General features: G+C 38.1%; 1 protein-coding gene across 1 annotated transcript; it reads left to right on the top strand.

The window, feature by feature from the left end:
* Positions 1-7,386: 7,386 nt before the first annotated feature.
* Positions 7,387-26,242, top strand: LOC139134646 (aminopeptidase Ey-like). Its single transcript, XM_070701603.1, has 17 exons — positions 7,387-8,156; positions 11,221-11,491; positions 11,819-11,939; positions 12,404-12,558; positions 13,439-13,552; positions 13,835-13,972; positions 16,237-16,368; positions 16,878-17,053; positions 17,293-17,381; positions 17,898-18,031; positions 18,384-18,587; positions 23,281-23,357; positions 23,547-23,654; positions 24,143-24,313; positions 24,517-24,633; positions 25,100-25,163; positions 25,761-26,242. The coding sequence occupies exons 1-17, from the start codon at positions 7,486-7,488 to the stop codon at positions 26,034-26,036; spliced, it is 3,018 nt and encodes a 1,005-aa protein (XP_070557704.1). The 5' UTR covers positions 7,387-7,485; the 3' UTR covers positions 26,037-26,242.

Here is a 26,242-nt window from a genome sequence, read left to right as displayed (position 1 = left end):
AAGTCAGTCTTTGCGACTTTTTATTTAACAACTCAACACATATTTCATATCAATCAAAAAGACAGTTTCGTTTCGAGTCCCCCTTTAACACAAACCCCTTCAAATGCTCCAACATTCCCCGTCAGTTCTCCCGCCGCCCAGAGATGTTCTTGAATGCAGCCTTAGTACAAGCAAGCTTTCTTTGAGTTGTAGATAAAAGGTCGCAGGTATCGGAAAACGTTCAAGGGCAGCCAATGAAGCTATTTGTCCAAAAATGCTGTTCATACGCGATTTCTAAGCAGGCGGGCAGATCAGTTTTCATTATCTTATAGGAAGTAAGACTTGAGTCAACAGGTGTTTAGCGACCATGGGGACTTCAGGACGACAAGGAGATGATTAGACTGGCCCCAGTCGCTTGTCTTTTGTCAGCTGCAGTTGTTACTAACAGGTTTTTCTTCATCCTCACCGTAGTAACGTTCCGTTTACCCTTTTACTATTCGTTCTTTCATGGGGAGTTTATATGTTGAACTCGCCTTGGCTGCTGAGAGGTAACCTGGGGATCTTCAGTGTATTGACTGCACGAGACGTTCAGAGATCGTTGATACTAGATAGACTTTATTTTCCTGTAGACAAGCTTGACAGTTGCATCGCCCAAGATACGCTTCTCCCATAGTCTAAATTTTTGGGTCCGCTGTGTTCCTCTCTCAATGTTTCAATCTCCTCGAGCAACTCTCTCTGCTCGTGTATTTTAAAGCGCAGTGGTCGTCGCGCTGCGCATCCTCCTGAGGGGTCCCCTCTGTTGTAAACAAATCCAAGAACGCCGCACATGTTACGGGTTGATTGTAATGTTTGCGATATTGCCGCTTGTTAAAATGGCGGCTGATCTGTCACAAGCATACCAACTAACCAAATGTAACACGCAATAAAAGGTCAATTAATCTAAGTTAAATATCTGCTGAATATTGAACAATAATTGCACGCTGGATTGAGATCACATTTGCTCATGATTTTCTTGAATCAGTTGAATGGGGCTCGGCTACTGTTATCGCTCGAGCCATAGAGCTAGACGTACGCATGTACGCATGTATACGCCAACAGACTATCAACGACCGGGCTCTAGTTTTCGACATCGCTAGCAAGGACGAGAGCTTTCATTTCAAGAGGCCCGACAGGAGTACAACAAGTTGTACAAAGACAACAACTCAAACTACAGAAATCTACAGCTCGCAGAGCAATGCCCACTGCAGCAAGAAGCATCTCTGCATCTGTTCCGTTCCGTGGTCTGTATGAACGACCGTGTCAAAACCGGGTATATGGCGCGCTACACTCGGCTCTGGAGAATCCAACTCAACTACAAAAAGTTTACCCCGTTTTGGGGTGCAAACGAGAATTCTGAGTACAGGTATCAAGTCAAGCGAAGGACCTTTCATAGGTCTTCTTGTTCTGTGGAGGTTATCTCACTTGAAAGAGGATTCAGACCTACCCGGCAATCAGGAGGTACAACAACGAAGTTTGCCCAGCACCGGTAGGCCTACACCAGCTAGCGGTTGGATCACTGCCATGACCGTGCACAGGCCCGGGGCACAGGATCTCTCGATACGTCTATGCACGGTGTAGCCGTGCAATTTTCCTGCCAAATGCCGCGAAAACCCGCTCGTTTGTCTATTGTTTCCTGACATTTACTATTTCTTACCACGTAATACTAGGAGAAGTAAGACATGGTGATCAACAGTTGGTTGTGGGCCAAGTCGTCGCGGGCCGGCCGGTACGTTGTGGGACCGGATTCTCTATATCCGTGTACGTCAACGCGGTGACCGTCTCCCAACAACATCTCCCGTGTCCTGCTCAGGCTAGCCGATCATGGTCTTGAGTGTAATATTTGTGTTAGGCATTGTGCTTGTTGCTGGTCTACATATGTAGGCAATGTTGATCATTTTAGTTATGTATTTTCACTGTACTGTACATAGCATTGTGTATAACCAGCGTGATAGCGCGCGATCAAAGCTTTTTGTTCACTGTGTCTGCGTACAGTGAAGTTCGTTTACGATCTTAATATTTTACTATTGCATGATGTTGAGTCTTACAAAGGCCTTAACAAAGTGGGGGACTGCTCCCATCTCACTCCTATTGAAGTTGAGAAGACTTATGTTTACAAAAATTTATGTTTATCAACAAAAAAACCACGCAAGCGCGGCGTACCAATGAAGTTCGTTTACGATCTTAATATTTTACTATTGCATGATGTTGAGTCTTACAAAGGCCTTAACAAAGTGGGGGACTGCTCCCATCTCACTCCTATTGAAGTTGAGAAGACTTATGTTTACAAAAATTTATGTTTATCAACAAAAAAACCACGCAAGCGCGGCGCGACGACCACTGCGCTTTAAGGATGGATTTTAAACGTTATCTTTGGGGCGTGGCTTGGATCATACAATAGACATGAATTAAAGATAAAATGATACATCCAATCATAAACGTCAGTGTCATAATTAATATTCAAACGTCACTGTGACACATGTTCTTGTTTTCGTCCTGACTTCCGTAAACACCCTCGTAAAACGGAATTAGCGTTATTGTGCGTTTGTCTAAAAATATGGTTTGTATGCATATCGACTTATAATTGAGATCTTGTTGTTTTAATTAACCATTTTACTGGTGTCGATGACCGCTAGGTTCATTAACCTTTGTCTGAGATAAAATATCTCTGTAACACTCTCCGTCTTTCAAGCAATGCGTCCAGCATTGTTATTCACATCACAAAACAATTTTGTGAGCTTAGTTTTGTAAAAAGATAGGCTACTTGAATCACAGCATCGTAATATGCATTCACTTTGTGTATAAATAATGCTCAAATCAAAAAAATATCTCTGTTTCGTTATACCGATGCTCCAATAAATGCATCGTCACAATAACTTATATAAAATCATCTCTACGATATGAAGTTTTCCCCATAACTTCGTACGTAAAAGTCACCTTTACTCATCGTGACTATATAAAATTCTCGTAAAACTCTTAAAAACTCTTGAAAACTCGTCTTCTACATATACAAAAATAAAACAAGACATTTTTCTATTTTTCAAGTATTGTTTACACAGGCAGTGTATCAATTACTAAAGTGCGATTCAAATCTTAGAATAATTTCACAAACAAATAAGTAATATCATTGCTAAATGATAGCAGTAGTTAACATGAAACGGAGGTTAATTTCTGTTCGTAATAGCATATGACACCAGTCGGCTTGTATAAAAATGTATTCTATATAATTCAACAGGTAGGATTACATCATACACATACTCATTTACACTCAGCACTGGAGGCCTCATTTCATTCATACTCAGAATCATTCATGTAAATCCATACCGTGATGAATTAAAATATGAATTCTCAGTTGTTTTGTCAGCGATCATTTTCTGCTCAATCGCTTGCTGTATGATCAAAAGTAGCCTGAAGTGAACAGTCAACTCTCTCTTGATTGGATGTAAGATTTTGAGAAATATAACCGTAAGAAAGACAATTCTTCATCGAGTTACAATTATCCCATTACAATGAGCTTAACGTCTAAAATAAAAATTCCTATCTTACATATCATTAATCTCTATACCATATTTCACCAAACAAAAAACATTGACATCGACGTCAAAATACAATATCACCGTAAAATAATTAAACAAAACATTTAAACATCGTAATAAGAACCAAATTGAATGTTCATTATTAGATCATATTTTGATTTCATCGAAAGTTCATTGGTAACTAAAGTTCGCAGAGTCCGTGATGCTTCAAACTTCATTACGATGCTCACGGGCCGCTCACTGAAGAGGTCGGTGATTTTCGCGGCTTGCTTAATTGTTCTTCGTTCTTCGTTGTATGTTGATCTGTTCAGTTGATGTTTCAGCAGTCGGATTCTTCATAGATATTTCGCATTGGTTCATATTACAGTGTTACACAGCCAGTCGAATTCCAAAGATCATTTCGTCGTATTCAGTCTTCTTGTCGTCATCGTTGTTGGTTACCAGTTCTCCGTCTTCGTGCAGTTTGCTCTGTACCCGTAGGATTCTTCCACCATGTTACTATCAGTTTTTTCTTCATAGTAACTACGTTCCGACCACCCTTTACTATTCGTTCTTTCATGGGGAGTTTATATGTTGAACTCGCCTTGGCTGCTGAGAGGTACCTTGGGATCTTCAGTGTATTGACTACACGAGACGTTTAGAGTTCGTGGGTAACTACATAGACTTTATTTCCCTGTAGACAAGCTTGACAGTTGCCATCGCCCAAGATACGCTTCTCCCATAGTCTAAATGTCTTGGGTCCGCTGTGTTCCTCTCTCAATGTTCCAATCTCCTCGAGCAACTCTCTCTGCTCGTTGTATTGTTTTAGAATGGGATTTTAAACGTTATCTTTAAGGCGTGGCTTGGATCATACGATAGATATGAATTAAAGATAAAATGATACATCCAATCATAAACGTCAGTGTCACAATTAATATTCAAACGTCACTGTGACACATGTTCTTGTTTTCGTCCTGTTCATCCGTAAACACCCTCGTAAAACGGAATTAGCGTTATTGTGCGTTTGTCTAAAAATATGGTTTTACCATTTTACTGGTGTCGATGACCGCTAGGTTCATTAACCTTTGTCTGAAATAAACCATCTCCGTAACACAGTTACTGGCTATTCTAGCTACTGTCACAGACAAATAGAGAAACAGTTTCTCCATTTGTCTGTGCTGCTGTGGGCCATCTCGTTCACCCAACGATCTACGCAACAGCCCACCGGAGTATATTGCTTCCATTTTGCGATCAACTCGCCATTGTACTCTGCTGAAGTTCATTCCTTCAATCTACTATTGTTTTGATATTTATTTTATTATTTACATGCACACATACTTGGGGCAAATCTAGGAGAAGATACAAGTGGCCACCGTCACTTGGACAGTGGACTTTACTATTATTTGCACAATCCGTCCGTTTGTTCACAGACAAATCACTGATATAGAAAAACAGACAAGCAACGCATGCAGCATGCATTTTGTTCCATGGCCGTCTCGGTAGACTATGGCCTTTTCATATTAAAATGAGCTTCACAGGTGTTAGATTGTTTGGAGACTTTGTTTGTGGTTGATAATTGCACGAGATTATGCGAAAAGTACGAAGAGATGGCATCGTGCTGCCAGTCGCGTAGTAACCATAGTTACTTTGTGAGCTCTCAGGGCAGAAATACTGCTTCACGCCAATCAAAACATAACACGCCAGCAGTTTCATAAACACGTCCTTCCATGACCAACTTTTAAAATACGATATGACTGACCGTAAACCATTGAGTAAAACCAGACAGTATCGATAAAAGACTTTCAAATTTGGTTCAAACACACTCATTATATATTCATAAAAATGTGAGAGGAATTTTAAAATGGTAAACTCACTTTCCCGAAGCTCAAAACTTTCCTGTTTTCGCCAGAACGCTAATTCCGCTCAGCACCACACGACAACAACAACACAAACTTTGCCGAACATACTTTCGCTTAAAAATTGGCGAAAATCCGGAAATTACCGAAGGATGCATGGTCGGCACTCTTCGGAAAAAAGAGGCGAGAGCTGCTTGAGGCCAGGCGAACATGGAGGGCTTACGTAAGCACTTCAAACTTGAGCAATACTCGTTGCCAGTCTGCTATTTGTCTGTGGTTTGTGATGGCGAAAGGGCAGCGGAAGTATTTTAATGGGGAGAGGGCAAGGTGGGAAATAGAGTAGGGGAATTCAGCTTATGATACAGTAGCATATTTATATGTAAACACAATTGGTTAGAACAATGGTTGGTTGGCTGCCAATGCTAGATGACTAAGAACGTAGTGTCCTGGAATCTATTTTAATTTTTGTTCGCTAACTGTCATTTGAGCTTTAAAATGAATCTATCGGCTATGAAGACGAATTAAAAACAGCTCGTTATGTTTGGGTCGGATTATTTGTTGTGACAACTAAACGTCTTTGCGCTGAAACATGAATATAATTGTGAATCAAAGTTCCTTTCAGAATAATTCTTGACCCTAAAAAACCTAGGGTCAGTTGTTCAGTCAGCCGAATCGTCAACCCCGTTTATATCTTGGCGTGAGAAGTGAGCTTTCTAACGAGATTATGATTTATCAGTGCTTTGTGTAATATATCGATATTTTAACCACGATGCAAGATAGATCTGTATCCCCAGCTCATGAGCTAGAATCACTAAAGTGACTTGGTTTTAAATTAATTGCTGTTACTGAAGTTGAGACAACATCAATGCATTTTGTCGATATCTCGATTTTAAAATATTTCGAATACAGCTTCATCATTACAGTGAATTTGACATTCACGCCAACTTACATCAAGAATTATTTGGAATATACGTTTATTTATGCAAATTAGCATACTTTTTCACAAAACTGTAGCGCCCCCCCCCCTTTGGGTTTGCTTCGAACGCGGCTGTGTTTCATGGAATTCATAAATGTCCAGACGGTTAGGAAATTATTTCACACATTGAAAAGCATTCATTATCTTTATCAAACCTACAGTCTGACATGTCTTAGAGGTCAGGGGTATTTGAAGTCTTAACAGACGTACCTTCAATTATACTGGAAATACCCTAGAATTGTGGACACTTGCTATAGACATTGCTCAGGCTGAATATTTGCCGTAGCCTCTGTCATTAAATGGTACAGTCCCACTTTGGAATAGCTGTAATCGATATATCGCCATCAGCTTTTTTAAAACCAAAATCATTAATATGTAGTGACGTAAGCAAGAGGGTTAGCATCCATTGCGCCTCTAATTTCGAAGCGTCTCAACGAAAACGGCCATCACAAACACGAACTGATACCCATCGATATCACATCGCATGCATGCACTATTTCGTTTAAACCTAAATCTTGTTGAAATCAAACGAAGAGATCAAGAGAACAATGGGTAGAAATTACCCCCTTATTGTTTTGCCTCTCATGAACTGTAATAAATCAAAGCGAAGAAGAAAAAAGGTAGTTGCCGCATGTTATCTTAAATTTTATCAGATTGATGTGTTCGTATTTTGACCCTTTCTGTGCGACTCGTAAAAATACGGATGACGAACATTTTATACTATGTGTCTCTGTGTTTCTCACATTGACTCAAATACTTTGACGTTTCTGATCTCATTAATAGCTTGTAACGATATTGATAACTTCAGCACATCTACGCCTGGGTCATCTTGGTCACAAAGGTTTAACAGGTATGTCAAGCGGATCGTTGATTGTTTCAAAGACTAACAAGTATGTCAAGTCAAAGTTGGTTTGCTGTTCGACCAATTTGTCTTACCTGTCAACTATTTTGGAGTATCGTCAGCAAACATGGAATGACCAAAGTGTAACCTCTTGAGAAAGATATCAGTCTATTTAGGCCAGCATTTGTGTAGGGACAGAGCAAGGTAACATCGATATTTAACTGTCGGCTATCGAATAATTCGGTCGTTTCTTTCGGTGACTGAGTTGATTTCCCTTTGACGATGATGAAATACGAGATGAGTGAACCCATTGGTGAGGATTTCACCAAAAAATCGAATGGTTACTATATTTCAAAGAAGTCCCTGATCGTAATCGTGACGGTGTTTGTCCTGCTCCTCGTCGGGGTGGCCGTCTTGTTTTACTTCATTCCACGGCCGTCAAACGAAAATGAAGTCGTTTACCCAAGCGTGGTCCCTCCACCAAGTGATGATCCTGAAGACGATATTGAATGTCCGCCCATGCCGGATATCCCAGTTGAGGAACCTACAGAATCTGACCCCTTCAATGGCCGTCTTTCAGAAGACATAAAACCTAAGAACTACAAAGTCTGGCTCCAGATATACCTCGATATTGAAGATGGAAGCAAACGATATTCCTATGACGGTAATGTTAGCATCGTCATGCACGTATACGCGACGACAAACACCATCAAAATTCACGTACGGGATCTGAATCTCTACCATGAGAACACTCATCTGACAGACAGCCTGCAGAATGACGTAGAGATCTCAAACCTCTATGAAGATGAAGTCAATCAATTTTACGTCATTGAAACGGCGACACCGTTAGCAGCAGGAGAAGATTACATCTTCCATGCGAACTTCGACGCTCCCTTGACTGTAAATTTACATGGAATATATCGAAGTTTCTACGGTACCCCGCCGAATGAAGTGTAAGTGGTAAATACTGTCATTTCACTCTTGCTTACAAAAAATATCATAACCAGTTCAAATATTAATCGACGAATGCCTTTACCATTCTCTCACTGACGGAGTATAACTTAACTTCTAATGTACGTGTGCCTCATTCAGAGTACACGATGAACTCATTGCACTTAAAGCAGATAACATCATGCAAAGCATCAATATAAGTCATCGAACATATCTGACTTTGAGGTTTATAGGCTGATTTCCTACTCAAGTTCAACCTACATTCGTCCATTGTTATAGGTATCTATTATATGCTACCGGATCTCGCAACAATGCCTATTGATTGGTAATTGGGTAAAAATTTACAAAAAAAGACTTGTTCCTCGGACCTCTCGGCAAGACAAAGGAAGCAACAAACGATCTTAAAATTACTGAATAATTAATTAAACTCCAAGTATGTAACATGAGATATGCGCAAAATAGATCTGTTTCTAACTCATTCACTATATCTGAGGCAATAACCAATAAAAGTTTCATGACGTAGCTTTTGATGTATTTTCCATTAGTTTATATTGTTTGTCAGTGAAATATGGTTTCTTGTTTTCTCTCCTTAACTTCACGTCGAAATGTCGGTTGAACTTGTCAATTCAAACCCCTGTCTACACGATGTCCATGATTGAACCGGTCAATTCAACCCCTGTGTACACGATGATCGCATTTAAATTGGTCGAGCTGAACCACGTGACTGACCACAAATACACAGTAATGGTTTGTTTACATTCCCGTGAATATTAATAATATTGTAAACATAGTAACTTTACAGCTAAAACGAAAATTGTGATTTGTACAAAAATTATAATCAATCACAGTTGTGGGCCAAGTTTAGACACATTTTTTTTCAAAAAATCTCTGGATTTGCAAACTTTTTGCAGCACGCACACTACTCACTGACAAGTTCTGGGGCGCCGTCGCACGGGAAATTTTCGTAAATTTTGACGATTTTTGGGGGTTTGTTGATAATATAATGGAAATAACAGACTCCTCGCTGACCATTAACGTTATTTATGGGGGCGGGCTCGAGAAAAGCGAAAATTAACGGGCGAGGCTTAATTTTTGGCTTTCCTCTCGCCCTTTTCTATAAATAAACATTAGTGGGCAGCACGTTGTCCGTTATTTCTATATTAGTTGACCATCAGTGGAATAACATGAATCTGTGAGACAGTTATTCTGACAAGTAACTATGAATCATTATTTGGGGACGATAGCTTTGTACTACAGTTACAGTACGCCTTGTAATATGATAGCCTCTTATTTCTTGTGTTCTGTCTTGTAATACCTAAAGCGCCCAAAATTGGCCAGAAAATAATGCTGACAATGAGTAGATTGGGTTTCAAATAAAATGTGGCAAATAATTATGATACCCTGACAAGTACAGACGTTTTTTGCTTATTGATATGCCTTTCTACAACCTTGAAAAAGTAATTCTGTTACTGCTTTCTTATTAGTTTCGTCTATGGGTAGAGTTTAGAGTGGCCTACAAAATGATTCTGTTACTGCCTTCTTATCAGTTTCGTCTATGGGTAGAGTTTAGAGCGGCAAAAGGTGACGCTCTTTTCATTATTTCGGACATTTTTTTCACAATCTTTTCCCTAAAGTATGTATAAATACACTATGTGGTCATCTTGCAACACTATTTATCTATTGTACAGTGGTGCTATATTTATTGTAGGCAAACCCATAATTCAATTAGCGATAAAAACATATAGGACATAGTACACGTACAGGCTAAGCTGACAAGTCTAAAGCATGCTGACATGATTTTAGCACAGCACGCAACAGTCTCTTTCAGACAACAAATATACATGGAAATACATCAAAATTTGTATCAAATTGAGCTTTAAGAACTGTCTTGCCGGCTAGCCCTTCGGTATATAAAGGGGCCTTATAAATTACTTGGACCATTCAAGTAGTGCGAACTATGAGACAGCTAAACACGCTGGGTCTGTACTGTGAACCCGAATGGTACGATATCCGGTGATAACGGTCTAATAGCGACAGATCTTATCAAATTTATTCTTGATAATTCTCAACCTTCCGCAGAAAAACTAAAAATGCTTTTTAAAAAACTGAGAATATTTCACTCATACAAATCCATCTATAGTAGATTTTGAAGAATAATGAAAGTTGTTAAAAATTTATGTTTAAATTTTATTCTGGTCAAATCTGAATGAAGTCACCCCTTGCTATATGTACAGCAATTGCATCTGCAATTCCTGAGCCTCTGATGTTTTTTTATACGATTTTCTTATTATCTAATATATTTGCACATTATTTTAATTGATTTTGATATTCTAGCAAATTTCTATCATATCACCGAACGTCGGAGCGATGAGCACACACGAAGGTCCTCAAGTATATGCAATGGCTGTCTGTCTTACAAGACACGGTTCACTTACATTCGAATGCAACCACTGCTTTTAAAGGGCTACTGCTGTAACTTTTGTTGTTTTTACCCACAATTTTTGTTTTGTTTGTCAACAACAAATCCCTGAAAGCGTGTTGAAACACAAACTATTGTATGTACATACGTGTATGTGAAATTTTATTGTGGACATTTGATGGTAGTTCGGAGTAGAATTCACTTGTCAACAATAACAATGCAGTCTATACATGAAGAGGTTGAGTTGACAAGCTGAATACCATGTATCCCAAAATTCCTTGGGAAGTAGAACAAGAATTGTTGTTCAATACATAACAGATATAAACAAAATCATTAAAAGTTACAACTTTAATTTTGCATATTCAATTTTCATCGGAATTGAAACGATTTTTGTACCACTAAAATTTTGCGCCATCAGAACACAACCATCTTTTACATATACAAATTTCGACATTTATTTGGGACTATGCTTACTTTTCCCCTTCAATACTCATACAATGGTCTTAGAGTCCCCATAGTTTTCAAATTTTTTGTTTAGTTTTTACAAACAGACGATTGTATGGTCGACATATTTCATTGATAATAATGAATTCATAATATGAAAGCACTACACTTGTAACTATAATCGTTTTCCCTCTCCACCACAGTGACCTGGTAGCCTCCCAGTGTCAGTCTGTAGCTGCACGCACCATATTCCCCTGTTTTGATGAACCAGGTTTCAAGGCGACCTTTGACATGATCATCGTCCATCGAGATAAACGTCGTGCCCTGTCCAACATGCCGGTCATTAAGGAAACAACCCTTGAGGACGACTGGATAGAAACAACCTTTGACACGTCACTTGTTATGTCGACCTACCTAGTGGCTGTCGTTGTGTCTGACTTTCCGTATTTGGAACTTATTGATGGTGATCTCACGGTACAGTTACTGTAATATTCTGGCGCATGCAATGTAAATCGTTCTTCTCTCCATGCCATAAATCCATCTCCCACAAGCTAAAGGCATATGTAGAATAAGTTGTGTTCTGTTAACCATGAATTACATAATGACGAGTATAGTAAACGAACGACGGTTCTATCTCACTTCCAGCAATCTTGAGGATGTAGATTCCTTCTTTTTAAAATCCACAATTTGCATAAATGGTTTTTTTACTCCAGGTTTTAAAGATACACAGATCAACATCATCACGGTCAACACTATTTTTGACTGTTAGTTTTTATCTCTTTCCTTTATTAACATTTATAGCTCCGAGTATGGGCGCAGCCTGATTACATCGCGGCAGCTAACTACTCTCTGCACATTGGTTTGAAAATGCTAAGGTTCTTTGAAGAGCATTATGGGATACCTTATCCAATATCGAAGCTCGGTTAGTAACTTTTGCGACTCGCATGATTTAAGGATTCACCCGTTTTTAGTCCTTGATGCAGCGGTATTTTCGTCGTTCATATCCATTCTTCATGGTCCAAAAATCCAGATACTGAGTGGCAGTTCAGTTACAGCTGTTCACTTTGAGAATTTCGAATGTGTAAAACTGTACTGTGAAAGATTTTGAAATACCACAAATCGACTTCCATGACCAATGTACGTTATTGAAGAATGGAGTAAATAAGAAAGTTAGGGATCAAATATTGCACTTTTTCATCATAATGTCATTTTAAATTTGGTGTCATACCATCATAATCCGCTTTGTTTTACTTTGCTTCAAAACTTGGTATGATATGAATTTCAAATATCCTGATCTATATTTAAAGATACAAAGCTATGTCTTTAATCGTAAAATAAAGCTGTCTAATTTGTTTAACAATTTTTTGATTATTTTACATAAAACAGACATGGTTGCCATTCCACATTTTTTTGCTGGCGCGATGGAAAATTGGGGACTGGTACAATACAGAGAAAGCACCATGTTATATGACCCGGAGGTGCATACTCCAAGCAGGAAAGAAAGGGTAGCCATAGTGGTCTCTCATGAAATTGCACATAAGGTAAACTTCTAGTCTAGGGGACTGGTGAATTTCTTCGGCCCTGGGGGCCGTTTGATCCATAAGGGTCACCCTGTTTTGAAATGCTCAGTGCAGGGGGTTTAGTCACACGTGTTTGCAGCGTCGCTTAGATAGTCGATCGAAGGCCCGGGATCGAAGTGTGAGGCCTAGCGTCGCACCTCGATAGTGAAAATGATAGAAGGTATGACACGGCAAATCAGCGAAAAGTTAAAAAAACAAACACAAAAAAATCTGCTATCAAAAAAGTAACATCCGACTGTCGAAAATACCTTTTTATTTACTGCTGTTCTGTCCTTTATTTTAGTGATTACATACACGTCATTTCTGGACTACTTTTTGATGTTCACAAAACATAATCCAGGGCCATATTTCAGGACCTCATAGAATCCTGAAAGGGCTTGAGCAGATAGCATTGTAACTTATAGATGCAGCCACACAGTATATCAGTTTCTATCTACTACTTAACTAATTACTTACCTGAAGCAATTTAGTATATGACAACCATTATGGTGTGTTTATGAAAAGATCATCATCTGTCGACATGGATGATAATCAAGCTTTCTCATCTTATCCGTATTCAGGCTTTGTGTAATTGAAAAATGTATCCCATACGAAAACATAAATAGATAGCGTAAAGTTTAAGAAAGCAAAAGTTCACGACTGCGCATGTTCGAATTGAGTGTTCAGTAACGTGTACACGTGTACGTGTATATCAGATCCCTCAAGGGAACTTTTCCATATGCATGCACAGTCTCCGTGAGAGAAGTGAAGAGAATGTCCCTGTTATGCATCCTTCAAGGTGCATATGACTTCACACTTAAAAAGTTTCACCGCGAAACAAATCTCCTATTTTCACTTTCAGTGGTTTGGAAATCTGGTTTCAGTGGTTTGGTGGGAGCACATCTGGCTGAATGAAGGTTTCGCTAGCTTTCTTACTTATATTGGAGTCGATCATGTAGAACCAGACTGGAAGTTTGTAAGTTTGAGATGACTGTACTCGAATGGAAACAGCTCTCTTGTTCTAGCTGATCAGATATAATCACAGCATTGGTTATACTTCTTTAGTTTTGAAGTTCTGTCGCTAGTACCCGCCTCAATGCATGGAACGCCCTCATTTGACTGATCGTCTAGCCCACATTCAAACAGGGAAGGCTAAACCATACCGATCCCTAATGCTCTGCAGAAAGAGTGAATGTCTAAATTTGTGTTGGTGAATTTTTATCGCTTATTTAGGGTTGGCTTTGTTTTGTTTTTACAGTGGAATTCATTCCATGTTTTGGACATGGCGTCAGCCTACACTGCCGATTCAAGATCGTCATCTGCGAGACCACTTATCCTTCCAGTGGGATGGATCAGTGAAATTAATAGTTTATTTGACGCAATAGCCTACAGTAAGGTGAGGTTTTGTACATTACATCTTCCGATCATTGTCCCCCCCCCCTGATTCAAGTCTTACATATTATTTGCAAATTAATTCCAATTTATACAATAAACACCTTTTAAACTACAACTAATCTTTTTGGCACAGTTAATTTCTGTAGACGATGAGAAAGGAAATGTCATCAACTAACTGCGCATGCGTTTTGGGTCTAGTTTAACGTACTATATTTCTGTTTACACCGCTTTCAGGAAAGAACATTAGCTCATGTTTTGGATTTTACGTTTTAGTTCGTTCAAAAATTGTTACATAAATTTTAAGAATATTTGAAAGTACTACAAGAGACTAAAAACTGATTTTTGAACAGTTTGTTAAAGGCTCGACTGTAAGATCTTCGGCGAGGGTACCTGTAAAATGGAAAATCTGCACAGTAAATCTTTCTTAATGCATTCATGCTGATTTTTAAACAAAAAAGAATAGAAAACGTGTGGACATTAAAGCAAATTGTACAATTTTAGAAAACGAAAACAAATTTTGCTTCTCGACAGCCTGACTCTGCGCTCCAAAGATCAAATGTTCCACCCTTAAGCGTTTGATGATAGTGTGCTTTACTATAAATCAATGATTTATCTTTCATTTTCGTAATAACAGCTCAAGAACTTCGCCTTCTTATGACCTCAAATAACTTTCAAACACCATTCGCTATTAGATAATATTACTGGGATGAGCTTTTGAAGTCAAAATTTGTGTTTCACCCTAGAGTTAGTTGCACAAAGGGATGGACGCTAATCGGGATTGTAGGCTTGTTACTTATGTAGTATAGAGCTGCTGATAGAAATGTGTCAGTCTTTTTCTTTTTGCATCCGCGTATGTAGATTCCCTGATCTGATTTTAAACCATGATGCGGGCATTATTAAACTTCCAATTTTCAATTCCTTTCCCGAATTTCCCGAATCATCTTTAAAAATCGGCAAAATGTTTGTTTTCTCCCATTAATGGTGAGACTATGACAGCATTCGGGATGAACCAATAGGTTTGGAAGATGTGGTTAAAAACTGGAGCAAAATCAACCAAAAATTGGTAAATACAAAATTGAAACCACGCAATTTGTAAATCAAAAATCCACAGAAAATCATCCCGTCGATGTACTGGACTTAACTAAAATTATTTATAAAAGCCTATATAGATCACATTTCTCTGCATTTGTTGCCAGAGTTCATTCTCTTACTGTAATTACAATGGCCAGGAAGAGTCTATTCGACTGACTGGTCTATCCTGACAAAGTTGGTGTTAATATTATATATTATCATATACCCATGCCCATATTGCTACATCCTAGTGACGTTGAACGTAAAATATCAGCCGTGATATTTCACGGTAAACGTCGAGATATGCACGATGAACGTCATCAGTTTTAGAGTTTTCCCGAACTACATTAGCAGTTTGTTGGTAAACAACGTAAACAACAAACGGCTGCCGCTCCCCGCCTGCGAAGCGATAGCCTATCGCCGACGTAAAAACTTGAAGGGCTTCGAGGAACACGGGTATTTCTGGTTGCAAAATACGGAAATATCACGTTGAGTCTTGAAATGTTTTCCCATGGTATTTTTTTGGTCCAGTTCTAGCAAACATTCTGCCGTTCGCACGGCGCCGGCACTGTGCACGGTCGCCACCGAACAGGTAGTGAGCGCGTGGCGTGACAGCGATGTCGCGCGCGCGTGACGACTGTTGACATGGCAACTTTAAAGGTAAACTAACAAAATGGCGTCCTCTCCGCGCGAGCTCCGTGCCAGGATAGATTTAAAGCTGTGCAGTTTTTGACAGTTGTAATAGCATATTGCACCTTAAAATGTTCCTTCTGTATGATGATTTTTGTATCCCGGAGTCTTTCTTCTTGGGTTTCATTGAGATATGGACGACTTGCAGCAATGTCACGCGTGATGTTGACATCTTCGTCGTATACTTCATGAATGAAGCCTGTTCACATAAACATTCTGATATTTATGCGCAAGGCGTAATAAAGTAAAGCCTCAAAATTAAAGGTTTTTCGTTCTATTAGTAAAAATTCCCTAAAATTATGGGCATGGGTATATGATAAATCGGTTATTACCCAACATCGCCTGTTCCTTGTGTCGTATCAGCATTCGTGTCATTTGTGCTGCGTCAGACACTCGACTTCGTCTCGTGTCTGACGCAGCACAAATGACACTCATGCTGATACGACACAGGAACAGGCGATATTGGGTAATAACCTATAGTATTGTTTTCATATTATTTTCCAGGGTGCTGCAATATGCCGTCACTTCCGAGCATTCTTGGATCCAACAGTCATTCATAACGGCCTGAAAGATTACTTACAGACTTACCAATACGGCAACGCTGTGTCCGACGATTTGTGGACAATTCTAACCAAAGTAAGATACTGAAGCAGTCAAGCTAATCTATTTTTAATCCATGAGAAAAGTCAGGACAAAATAACAGAATGCAGTTTAACGACACTTTTAGATAGATCAATTTCTCATCCAATTGCAGCAGATGTTGATTTATTCTTGTATGTTTTGAAATTCGTAGTTGATTCGATTTTTGCAAAATTCAAAGCGGAGAGGCAATTTTGATTGAAGCATGAAGAATGAATCCAGTTTACTTTTACGGGAAAGGTCAAGTCAAGTGGAAAGATGAAACAATTCATTGTACATCGTTTAAGAATGTTATCATTGATATAGAAACCTTCTTGTATGTTACTTATATTGCTCTTTCTCTGGGAAATCTTTGTCATAAGTGTTTAATAGAATAAAAAATGTAAACATCTATTTGTTTTTCATTTCTATATCAGTCTCACATAAAGTTAGCTTCTGAGATAAAAACGAGTGTTTGCCTATTAAATATCACTAAAACTTATATATTTGCCTGCTATCAAATTCAGGCTGACGAAGGCTTCAAAGGTACTGACGTCAAGATGGTCATGGATTCATACACGTTGATGGCAGGACACCCAATTGTAACTGTCAACCGTACTGATACCAACACAGTTATTATTAAACAAACCTACTTTCTGATAGATCGAAACGACTATTATCAGGAACAATATCCAAACAACGGGTAATTATGTACTCTTTTCTCGAATGGTAAATGTCCAGCATAGAATCAAGAAACGTGGTTGTTAATAACAATTGTCACCATCATCATCATCATCGTTGTGATCGTCATCAGCAGCGGCGGCGGCGGCGGCGGCAGCATAATTGTTTTTGGATAATTTAACATTATGTGACCAATTCATCTAACGTTCCATTGTTTACAACTACACTAAGACTAACTGAGAGTTTGATCTCTTCATCTAGATACATATGGCACGTTCCATTGACGTACACGGATTCATCTAATCCAGATTTCTTGCAACCAAAGGAGGACTGGCTGTACAGAGACCCAAGTAACAATCCTGAATTCTTTGATTTCTGAAAACAAATTCATTTACACTATGAATATCACTATGAATATCACTATGAATTGATTATATTATCGGAACAACGGTCGCCGCCAATGAAATTTATTTTTTTTATAGACTTTTTATACTTTAAGGATTCTGTTATTGTTCTTAGCATGTCAGTAAACAGTGATAAATAAGCACATTTTAAACCTGGCGTACACACTAAACTACACAACTCAGCTTACCGTAGAGTGACGCTTTATTTCATTTGTATGAACATTTGTATGACGTAGTGTATGATTGCATGAATATCTGTTATTTTCTGTTGAATACCATGTGAAAATGCTAAGAACAGACTTTATCTATTCTGGCCAGCTTCATAGTTGGCACCTTCAAACGCGCTGGTCAAAGGCACAATATCGCAATGCGTTCAAAAATTCAAAACTCTGCCTTAATTTTCCAGTCCTGAATCATCAAAATCCATTCCATTCATTTTACTTGTTTTATTTTTAATATAAGTCGTTATCAACCTGGTTGGATTGAGCGATCAAGACTGGGTTCTCTTCAACATCGATAAGTGGGGATTTTACCGAGTCAACTACGATGATGACAACTGGCAGAAACTTGCCAATCAGTTCAACATTAATCACACTGTAAGGCAATTTTTCCTCAAAACGCTTTGTTGCCGTTGTTTTCGTCAGTTGAACTTAATTTCGGAAATGCTGATCAAATTTTTTGCAGCTAAATATATAAAACTATTAAATGCTTTCCTCCGATGAATAATGATACTATAGCATTTATAATTCCAAGGTTACGAGGAAATACGGTTCAAAATCTCTCAAGATTATATCAGTGTCGGCGTTGAAAAGTCACATATTTTTGGTTTTTCACCGCTCAAAATCGCAATGGCACAAGCAGAGAATTAATCACCTACAATTTAAACATTGCCAACCTTAAACATCAATTGAACCATGGTATGTGCAAATGCTTTTCGTTTCGTCACAGGTAATCACAGACCAATCACGTGCTTCAACTATCGATGATGCTTTCAAGGCTGCCGAACCATTTCACACTGACATCGTCAATGCTCTCAGACTGACTGAATACCTGGATAAGGAGTTTGAATACGTGGTTTGGGAGACGGTTCTTACCAATCTCGATTACACCCACAGAATGCTGCTGAGAACAGCGGAGTTCTATCTCTTTGAGGTGTGTACATGTAGCAGAAAACGTGAGAGGTCCAGGGAACGCGAATATCCAGAATGGTCGCCATGTATTACTCGTAAAGGGAGGACTTCTTTGTCCATTAGGAATACTCATTTGGTCTTGGGATATAGGACCGTGACCTTTTAGTATTAACAAATGTAGGCTCAAGTTTGTTTCAATTACATATTGTCAGTCTTCATTGCTCGCAGCCTACGTACAGATGTTATGCTTTATGAGGACAATTTCGTATGTCCTGCTGGTGTTGTGTGTACCAGGGCAAGATATGCAAGAAAACAATATTGTCGAAGCATGGGTTTTTGAACAATATTTCGTCAACGTGGCTTCAATCATAAAATAGAAATAAATTGAAGATAAAAAGATACATTGAATCATAAACATTAAAAAAGATGTAATTGTGGAAGTTCTTGTGCAAGAAGCTGATATATCAAAGTGTGCTATTCATTATACGAAACGCATAGATATAATGTTTACTCTTTAAGTTGCTCATCATGACAATCTCGTAAATTCTAAAACAACAAAGGATAGAATAGACTGAAGCCTTCGGCCTTCATCTCTCGTCGATGCTTTGAATTATCTTGATCTTCTGCCGTTCCTCGATGCTGTGGCCAAATTATATTACAAATTGATTTGCTGGCATACATTAACTGTGTGCGTGTTCAAACAATTTGACCTCTATACAGCAATCAAAACATAGGGCAACCACAATAATTATGCAGATGAATCGGTAAGATGTATTCCTTCCTGCTGGTATAAAGTAAATTTAAATTTAATTTAAATGATGTGGATATATGGTCTCTGCATTATCATGACACAGAATCGTCATCGTCATTCTTTTTGTTCACAAAATTTGTGGATGAATTTTCTGTGACGCAACTTAAGAATATACTGCGACTGAGGTTCCCACACAGAAAACCACCTTCCTCATTTTCAATGCACCGGTGTGGTACAACTTGCCCAATACATATCTTTCCTCATTTCCCTCGACATGCTTCTGAGGTTATTGAACAGAAATAGGAGGTAGACCTCACTTGTAAAACCTGCAGTCTCGTTTGTTCGAAATGTTTCTTATCAGAAGTACCTTCAGGGCCGTGGTCTGACTAAACTACACTGTAAAGTTAAGTGTTAAAGGATAGAACACCGATTAAACGCCTTTTTGTAACACTTTTTGAACGCGTCTAGACGTTCAGAAATTTAACACTACGTGTTCAACCAACGTTCAATTTTGAACACACGTGTGCAGATTTTGAACGCTACGTGTTCATCAGATATTATATTGAACACCATGGTGTCCCATATCTGAACACACGTTGCACATGAAATGTGTTCAAAAAATTGAACGCATTTACGCGTTCAAAGGGCTGTAACACTTTTTGAACGCATGGACGCCGTTCAACGATAAGTGTGTTAAAGGCTAGAACACATGATGCGCGCTTGTTGAACACCTTTAATTTTGGGCGTTCAGGGGGTGTTCAAGCCTTGGAATAACATTACAGACCACTGATATTCAATAAAATTATTTTATTCTAAAAATACACAAAGCATTTCTAGAGTAAAATACAATTACTGTAAAACGGGCAAATAAACATTGGCCAATTTGTATGTAAAGTTTGTCAGAGGAAAATACCAATGGTGTTAACACCCTCCTATCAAAAACAAAAGCATTAAAAATCACCATAAAAATGTAGATCGTTTTAAAAATATGAACAAAGTAATGACATAACAGTTTTTTCTTAAATATTGGGGATTACGTTTTAAGGTTCATACTTGTTTAAAATGTACAAAAAATCAACTGAAAAAGCCCAAAATTTGGCTTACTTACTGTGTTGAAAACACGTGTATGTATGGAATGCATACTTCATTGTTGTAAGATGGTTTCTTAAAGACATTTCCTCTTGTATAGACAATTGTAAATTTTGAAGAAAAAGAAAGTTAGTCAAGGCTTCTCTAGTGCCTATGATAATTAGTTGTCCACATTAAAGTAAACACAACATGTAAAGTTGTCAAAGTGTCACAGTAAGACACAACATGCAGAAAGTGGGGAAGGTTGGTCCTTGTTAGGGTAAAACCTATTTCCTTGTCCAACAAAGTCCTTCATGAACAAAAAGCTTTGTTTGTTTGGAATATCTTTAAATAAACAATGACATAAATCGGTGACATTTCAAAAATCTACTTCTCAGAAATTAAAAACATATTCGTTAAGACCTTTCAGATTCTGGTGTACCTTGCTATTAATTTTTTATACAAATGTTTTTACCTTAAGTGATAAAAATCACCCTTAAAATAAAAAAATGTAGATTGCATCATAATGTGAATATATCACATTCTGGTAATCCCTCATATCTTAAAATGTCTGAAATGTCTTTAATGTATTAAAAATACAAAGTTTTAAATTTCTGCATAATTTGAACAATCTGAAAAAGGCTATCAGTAGAGATCTATGTCCTAAATATAAAGCTGTTCACTTAGCAGTTTTGAAAAAGATTTTTAAAGAACTTTTGACCAAAAATGACGAAAATTGCCATGAAATATATAAAATTGAATATTTCATCACAACTAGCACAAATTTGACTAGGATCATTCTTAGGGACATGTTTAACAAATATTGAAGACGTCAGTAAAAGAGAAGAAGATTTTTGCCAAAAATAGCAAAATTAGCCTCAAAAATATAAATTCGCATAGTTCATCATAATTTGAACATATGTGATTAGGGTAATCCCTGGGGACCTGTAATCCAAATATTAAAGGATTTGTACATGCTATTTTAAAGAAAAACCTTGGGATGTACAAATTTGAGGACAATGCTACACATCCACCTATTTAGCTGACGGCAAAGCTAAAAACCAGTTGCTAAGAACAAGGGAAGTGTTAAGGTACAATACAAAATTCTCTAAGGTTTGGTAGCATGCTATGATTAACTAAATTTTATAAGGGCATAAGCTTCCAAAGACATGAAGTCTCCTTTATCAGATGCAAGGGGGAATGAAAAATTGAAGCAGAAAGTGACAGAAAATTCAGTGAGAAAATTCAGTAATTAAGAGTGGACATTTTTACCCTGAATTTTCCGTCGCTTTCAGCTTTAATTTTTCATTCCACCCTTGCATCTGATAAAGGAGACTACACGTCTGTGAAAGCTTATTCTCCGGCAACATGTAGTTGATCATAGCATGCTACCAAAGCTTAGATTAATTCAGAAAAAAAATACAGAAACTTATCAAAATTCAGTTACTGACCCTTGGAAGTTTAAATCTACATTAGAGATGAACTGAGGTTCTCAAGCTTGTTTCCAGACAGCTACCTGTACACTCATCTTCTTCATTATCTGTACCACGTGCACTAGCTTCTGTAACAACTCTTCGATTTTCATTTAAATCCAACTTTTTACATCCTGAAAATAATGCAACAATAGGTAATATGGCGAGATGAGACTTTAAATGAAAGACAAGAGACTGATTAGGTTAAGGAAAAGGGGAGACTTTCATATACAGTGCCTCTTTTCAATACTGTTACAAAATATTGGTTTCTTGTTGTCATCAATTGATTAAAATAAAAAAGCCAAACTCTCATATGCTGAAACAATACGTTGTATACTCTATGATGTTTAACTGATTTTTTACATGCGATTGTCTCTACTAAAAGACATCAGCTGTGATTACGCTGCGGTACCATGCAAGGCGTATCGATCGCGCTCAGGTCAAGGGTTATGGCTTAAGTTGGTGTTACGATGACCCTTGACCCGAGTGAGATCGATCGATAGGCCATGGCCAAAAGTACCATCGCGTATCACAGCTTGTTGTTGGTATACCAGCCACTGAAAGAAAAAAGGTTTCTTCACGTAGTTAAGCTATTTCAAAGTACAATTCGATTAATTTCGAAGGATATTAATACAGATGCTTCAAAATCTAACACCTTTTACTATTTTGGAGAGAAAACTTACCCTTTCTGGTCATGTTTCCGCACGATCACGACTTCAGGGTGCGCTTACAAGAAAAATGTCGCAACTTCCGTTTTGATGCATCATGGGATAGGAAAAAGCACCAAACTTGAACACCAAGTGTTTAGAAATAGAACGCCTCTTGCACGCCGATGTTAAAATTAAAACGTTCATGGTGGTTTTCTGATTTTATTTTCAAATTTTCAAAATTTCAACACGTAATAAACGTGTAAAATTATTTTGTATACTTTCTTTTTTAGAAAAAAAACATGCTTTCAGCAATAGTAGACCGGAAATATTTTTCACTTAGTGGGAAATTCGTCACACCAAAATCCGTGTACGTTTGCCGGACAGCGAGGCAGTAGTAAATTGAATATACCATTGTAAAGTAAAAAACACAAAAGACTATTAATTGTTTCACAGTATTGTAAAATTTCTGTGATGCTGAGTTTTTGAACACTTGAAGGAGATGGTTGTTAACACATAGTGTTCAGGTTTAGAACATCATTGTTAATAATATGAACAGTAGTGTTAACAATATGAACACTAGCCGTTCAAATTTGAACACCGACACGTACATTTTGAACGCGTAAAGACGCGTCTAGCGTCCGCTATTTTTACAGTGTACTAAGGGGGCAGAACCTAGCTCAGCTAGGATTTGGGTCATTTACATATAGAACAATTCCAGGGGCGCCTCGGCCCTGACCTTTGTACTAAATAACGGGTTGTTTTTATCCGTTGAAGGTATACTGGAGCCAGAAAGTAAGACCTTTATACGAGTCGTTGGGATGGGACTTCTCCCTCGGTGGTCACCTAGATTAGTAAGTTGTTTTCTCCTATATATATGTGTATAGAAAAAGACACTTGTGGAATTAATGTAAACTTCTGGACTAAGTTAAGTACCATTACAACAATGAAACCGCAAAAGACGGTTAGTTACATCATAGACATGGATTTTATCCTTAAATAGTTTCAATTTAACATTGACTCTTGTTTAACAAATCGTTTAGCTTTCAGCGGATCAATGCAATAGAGACTGCCTGTACCTATGGCACTGAAGATTGTGTGACTCAGGCTCTGGAACAGTACTGGTTCTGGATGTCGACGGGAGTGAATGAGTAAGATGTGAACTTTGAAGATTGCAATTATAAAAACACGATGGCCGCAAATCACCTGCTACTATTTAAGAACAAAATATTATCGTCTGTCGAGCCATGAACCAGTGAATATTTTCTCCCACTTTTTTCTGCCCTGTGTCCAACTGAAGGAAGGTTACAACCAAACACCTCTTTGGTTCATTGACTACACTATATGATCTTAACTGACCATTCTACATAATGCGTTATAAACCAGCGGTATAGTTGATACTTTTACAATGGAGAGCGGGACTACGGATATAAAGACATAGAATGGTTGTGAAATAGACCGACTAATCTCTACATGTGATTTTAATCAGTATTTGATGACATCGAAAAGAATACTATTTTTACCTAGTGGATCATTTTTTGTCATTATGAAAATGTGTATCGTAATGTTCCTAAAAGTTACTGTACTAAATAACTAAAATTGCAGCCATTGTATTTGCTGTTCCATATTATTTTCACAGCATAAGAGACGAAGTTAGACCTACAGTTTACTGCACTGCCATCAGGCATGGCGGTCTAGATGAGTGGGAGTTTGCGCATGCTCAAGCCACCAATGACACCTTAGAGACAACAGAAACGGACAGGCTTAAGTCCGCCATGGGTTGCACTGAAAAATCCTGGCTGCTTCAAAGGTCAGCCAAAGCGTATTTCTTACAGCATATGAGAGCATCAAGACCTTTTTGGCTATATCAGAATGTTGGGATGCGATATGTAGCACATTCACTTGTATTTGTGTCACTCAAATAATCTTTTGCTCCACTTTGCTTCTTGAGATTCAGCAGACCTTTTCCCCAAACGTTCTTGTCGGTGGTAAATTTTATATTCTCCACTTCAGGTATTTACAAGACGAAAACTTTGCTACCTCCACCGTTATTGACAACATTCGTGGTAAGTCTGCCGTCGGGTATTCACTAGCTTGGGAGTACACGATGAACAACTTTGGCCAGTTCGGGTAAGTGTAAAAATCGCTTCAAACCCCCCCCCCCCCCTTATTTCTAGTCATCGAGTACGTCACTTCAAGGCGTGCGCGTCGTGTCTTTTTTACCTTTCCATTCATGGGTCATCCAACGTTCAACGTCACTAAGTCACATCATTCCAAAACAGAGGATTGATATGCCACTTGAAAAATGATTAACAACTGCATATCACTATATGTAATAGATTGTGTAGATTCAGGCTAAGAAAAACGACGAAGTACTTTGCAATCGTCTCTTAAAACAAAACAAATTCTGTGGTAATACTATACGGAAGAGTTAATAACAACAAAATGAATATAGAGAAGCGGGAATCATCAGTCTGCTAAACGCCCAATACAACTATATTTGCCCGAAATTACAATTTAGTAAAAGATCATGTTGCTTTTATCTTTTATCTTATCTTTTAGATTCTGATGGTTGCCGTTTGATACTATTTTTCAGATTTTCCTATGATACCGTATGGGAGTTTAAGGATTATATGAATACGCAGTACGACCTTGATCAGGTAAGATGTCACATTCAGTGGCTCGTCTATGTCTTAGTATGAACATATATCGAGAAATATTTCATAGGCGTTTATGTTAGCACATCCTTTTCCCAACAATTTCCTTTCAACAATTCTTGAGGACTATTTTAACACGTACTTTTACGTTTATCAGCTCCATTGAAGTATGTGAGAAATCGCTCAATCCGGAAGTCAAGAAAGCCTATCTATTAGGTTGGGGTAGCAAAGATTTCGTCTTTTAAATCCAATATTGTTGGCAATCGAATTTTTCTTTGCACTTGATTTTGCATCTCAAATTTTCATGTAAACTTAATGGAAGATCTAATGACGTGGTATTTCAACATACTTAATGCCGGGCAGTAAACTGAGAAAGTGTAGCATTACACATGAGACCAATAAACAATTCTGAAAGTTACTGTAATATTAAACCCAAGGCTTGAAGCACATATCAATTTTGTATCGTTTATATCTTTAGCCAAAGAGAAGCTTTTTGGATTCAGTTCCGTTTTTACCAGTGACTCGACTTCGAAGCTTGATTACTGTGATTAGTGTTCAGGTAATAGTTTAAGCAAAATGGATAAAATGTCACTTTTGCAGCTGAATCTGTTTGGTGCTCGTAATTCCAACATGTCATCAGACGCTGCAAAGGGATTTTACGACGCCGTTCAGAGAGTGGAAACAAACAGGGACTGGATGAACAAGAACAAAGATAGCATGAAAGACTGGCTTCTTCAAGTTGCTGAGATCAGCACAACTGGTACCACAGAGGGCGCAATGACTGATGTTCCGAGACCAAACACCCCGTCAAAACAGCTCATAAATGAAGGCGCCCGTCATTTTCGGTGGGAAATGGGGTGGACACCGGGTGCCTAGAATATCTCAATTACTGTATCAGTTACAAAATCACCATGCAAGATGTTGATATTTTCTTCCTTAACTTCACAAAGCAAATCCAAGGATTTAACCATGAAACGCGTTCTCTCGCAGGGGGTCGGTCAAAATGTCAACATCGTAACTTTCGATTCACAAGCTGTAAATTTTCCTTTTGTATAATTATTACTTTTGGAGAGGAAAGAATG

The sequence above is a fragment of the Ptychodera flava genome, chromosome 6 (assembly GCF_041260155.1).
Source record: "Ptychodera flava strain L36383 chromosome 6, AS_Pfla_20210202, whole genome shotgun sequence".
In the NCBI taxonomy this organism is placed as follows: domain Eukaryota; kingdom Metazoa; phylum Hemichordata; class Enteropneusta; family Ptychoderidae; genus Ptychodera; species Ptychodera flava.
The sequence above is the reverse complement of the archived record's forward strand: the minus strand, read 5'-3'. Positions and strand labels throughout refer to the sequence as shown.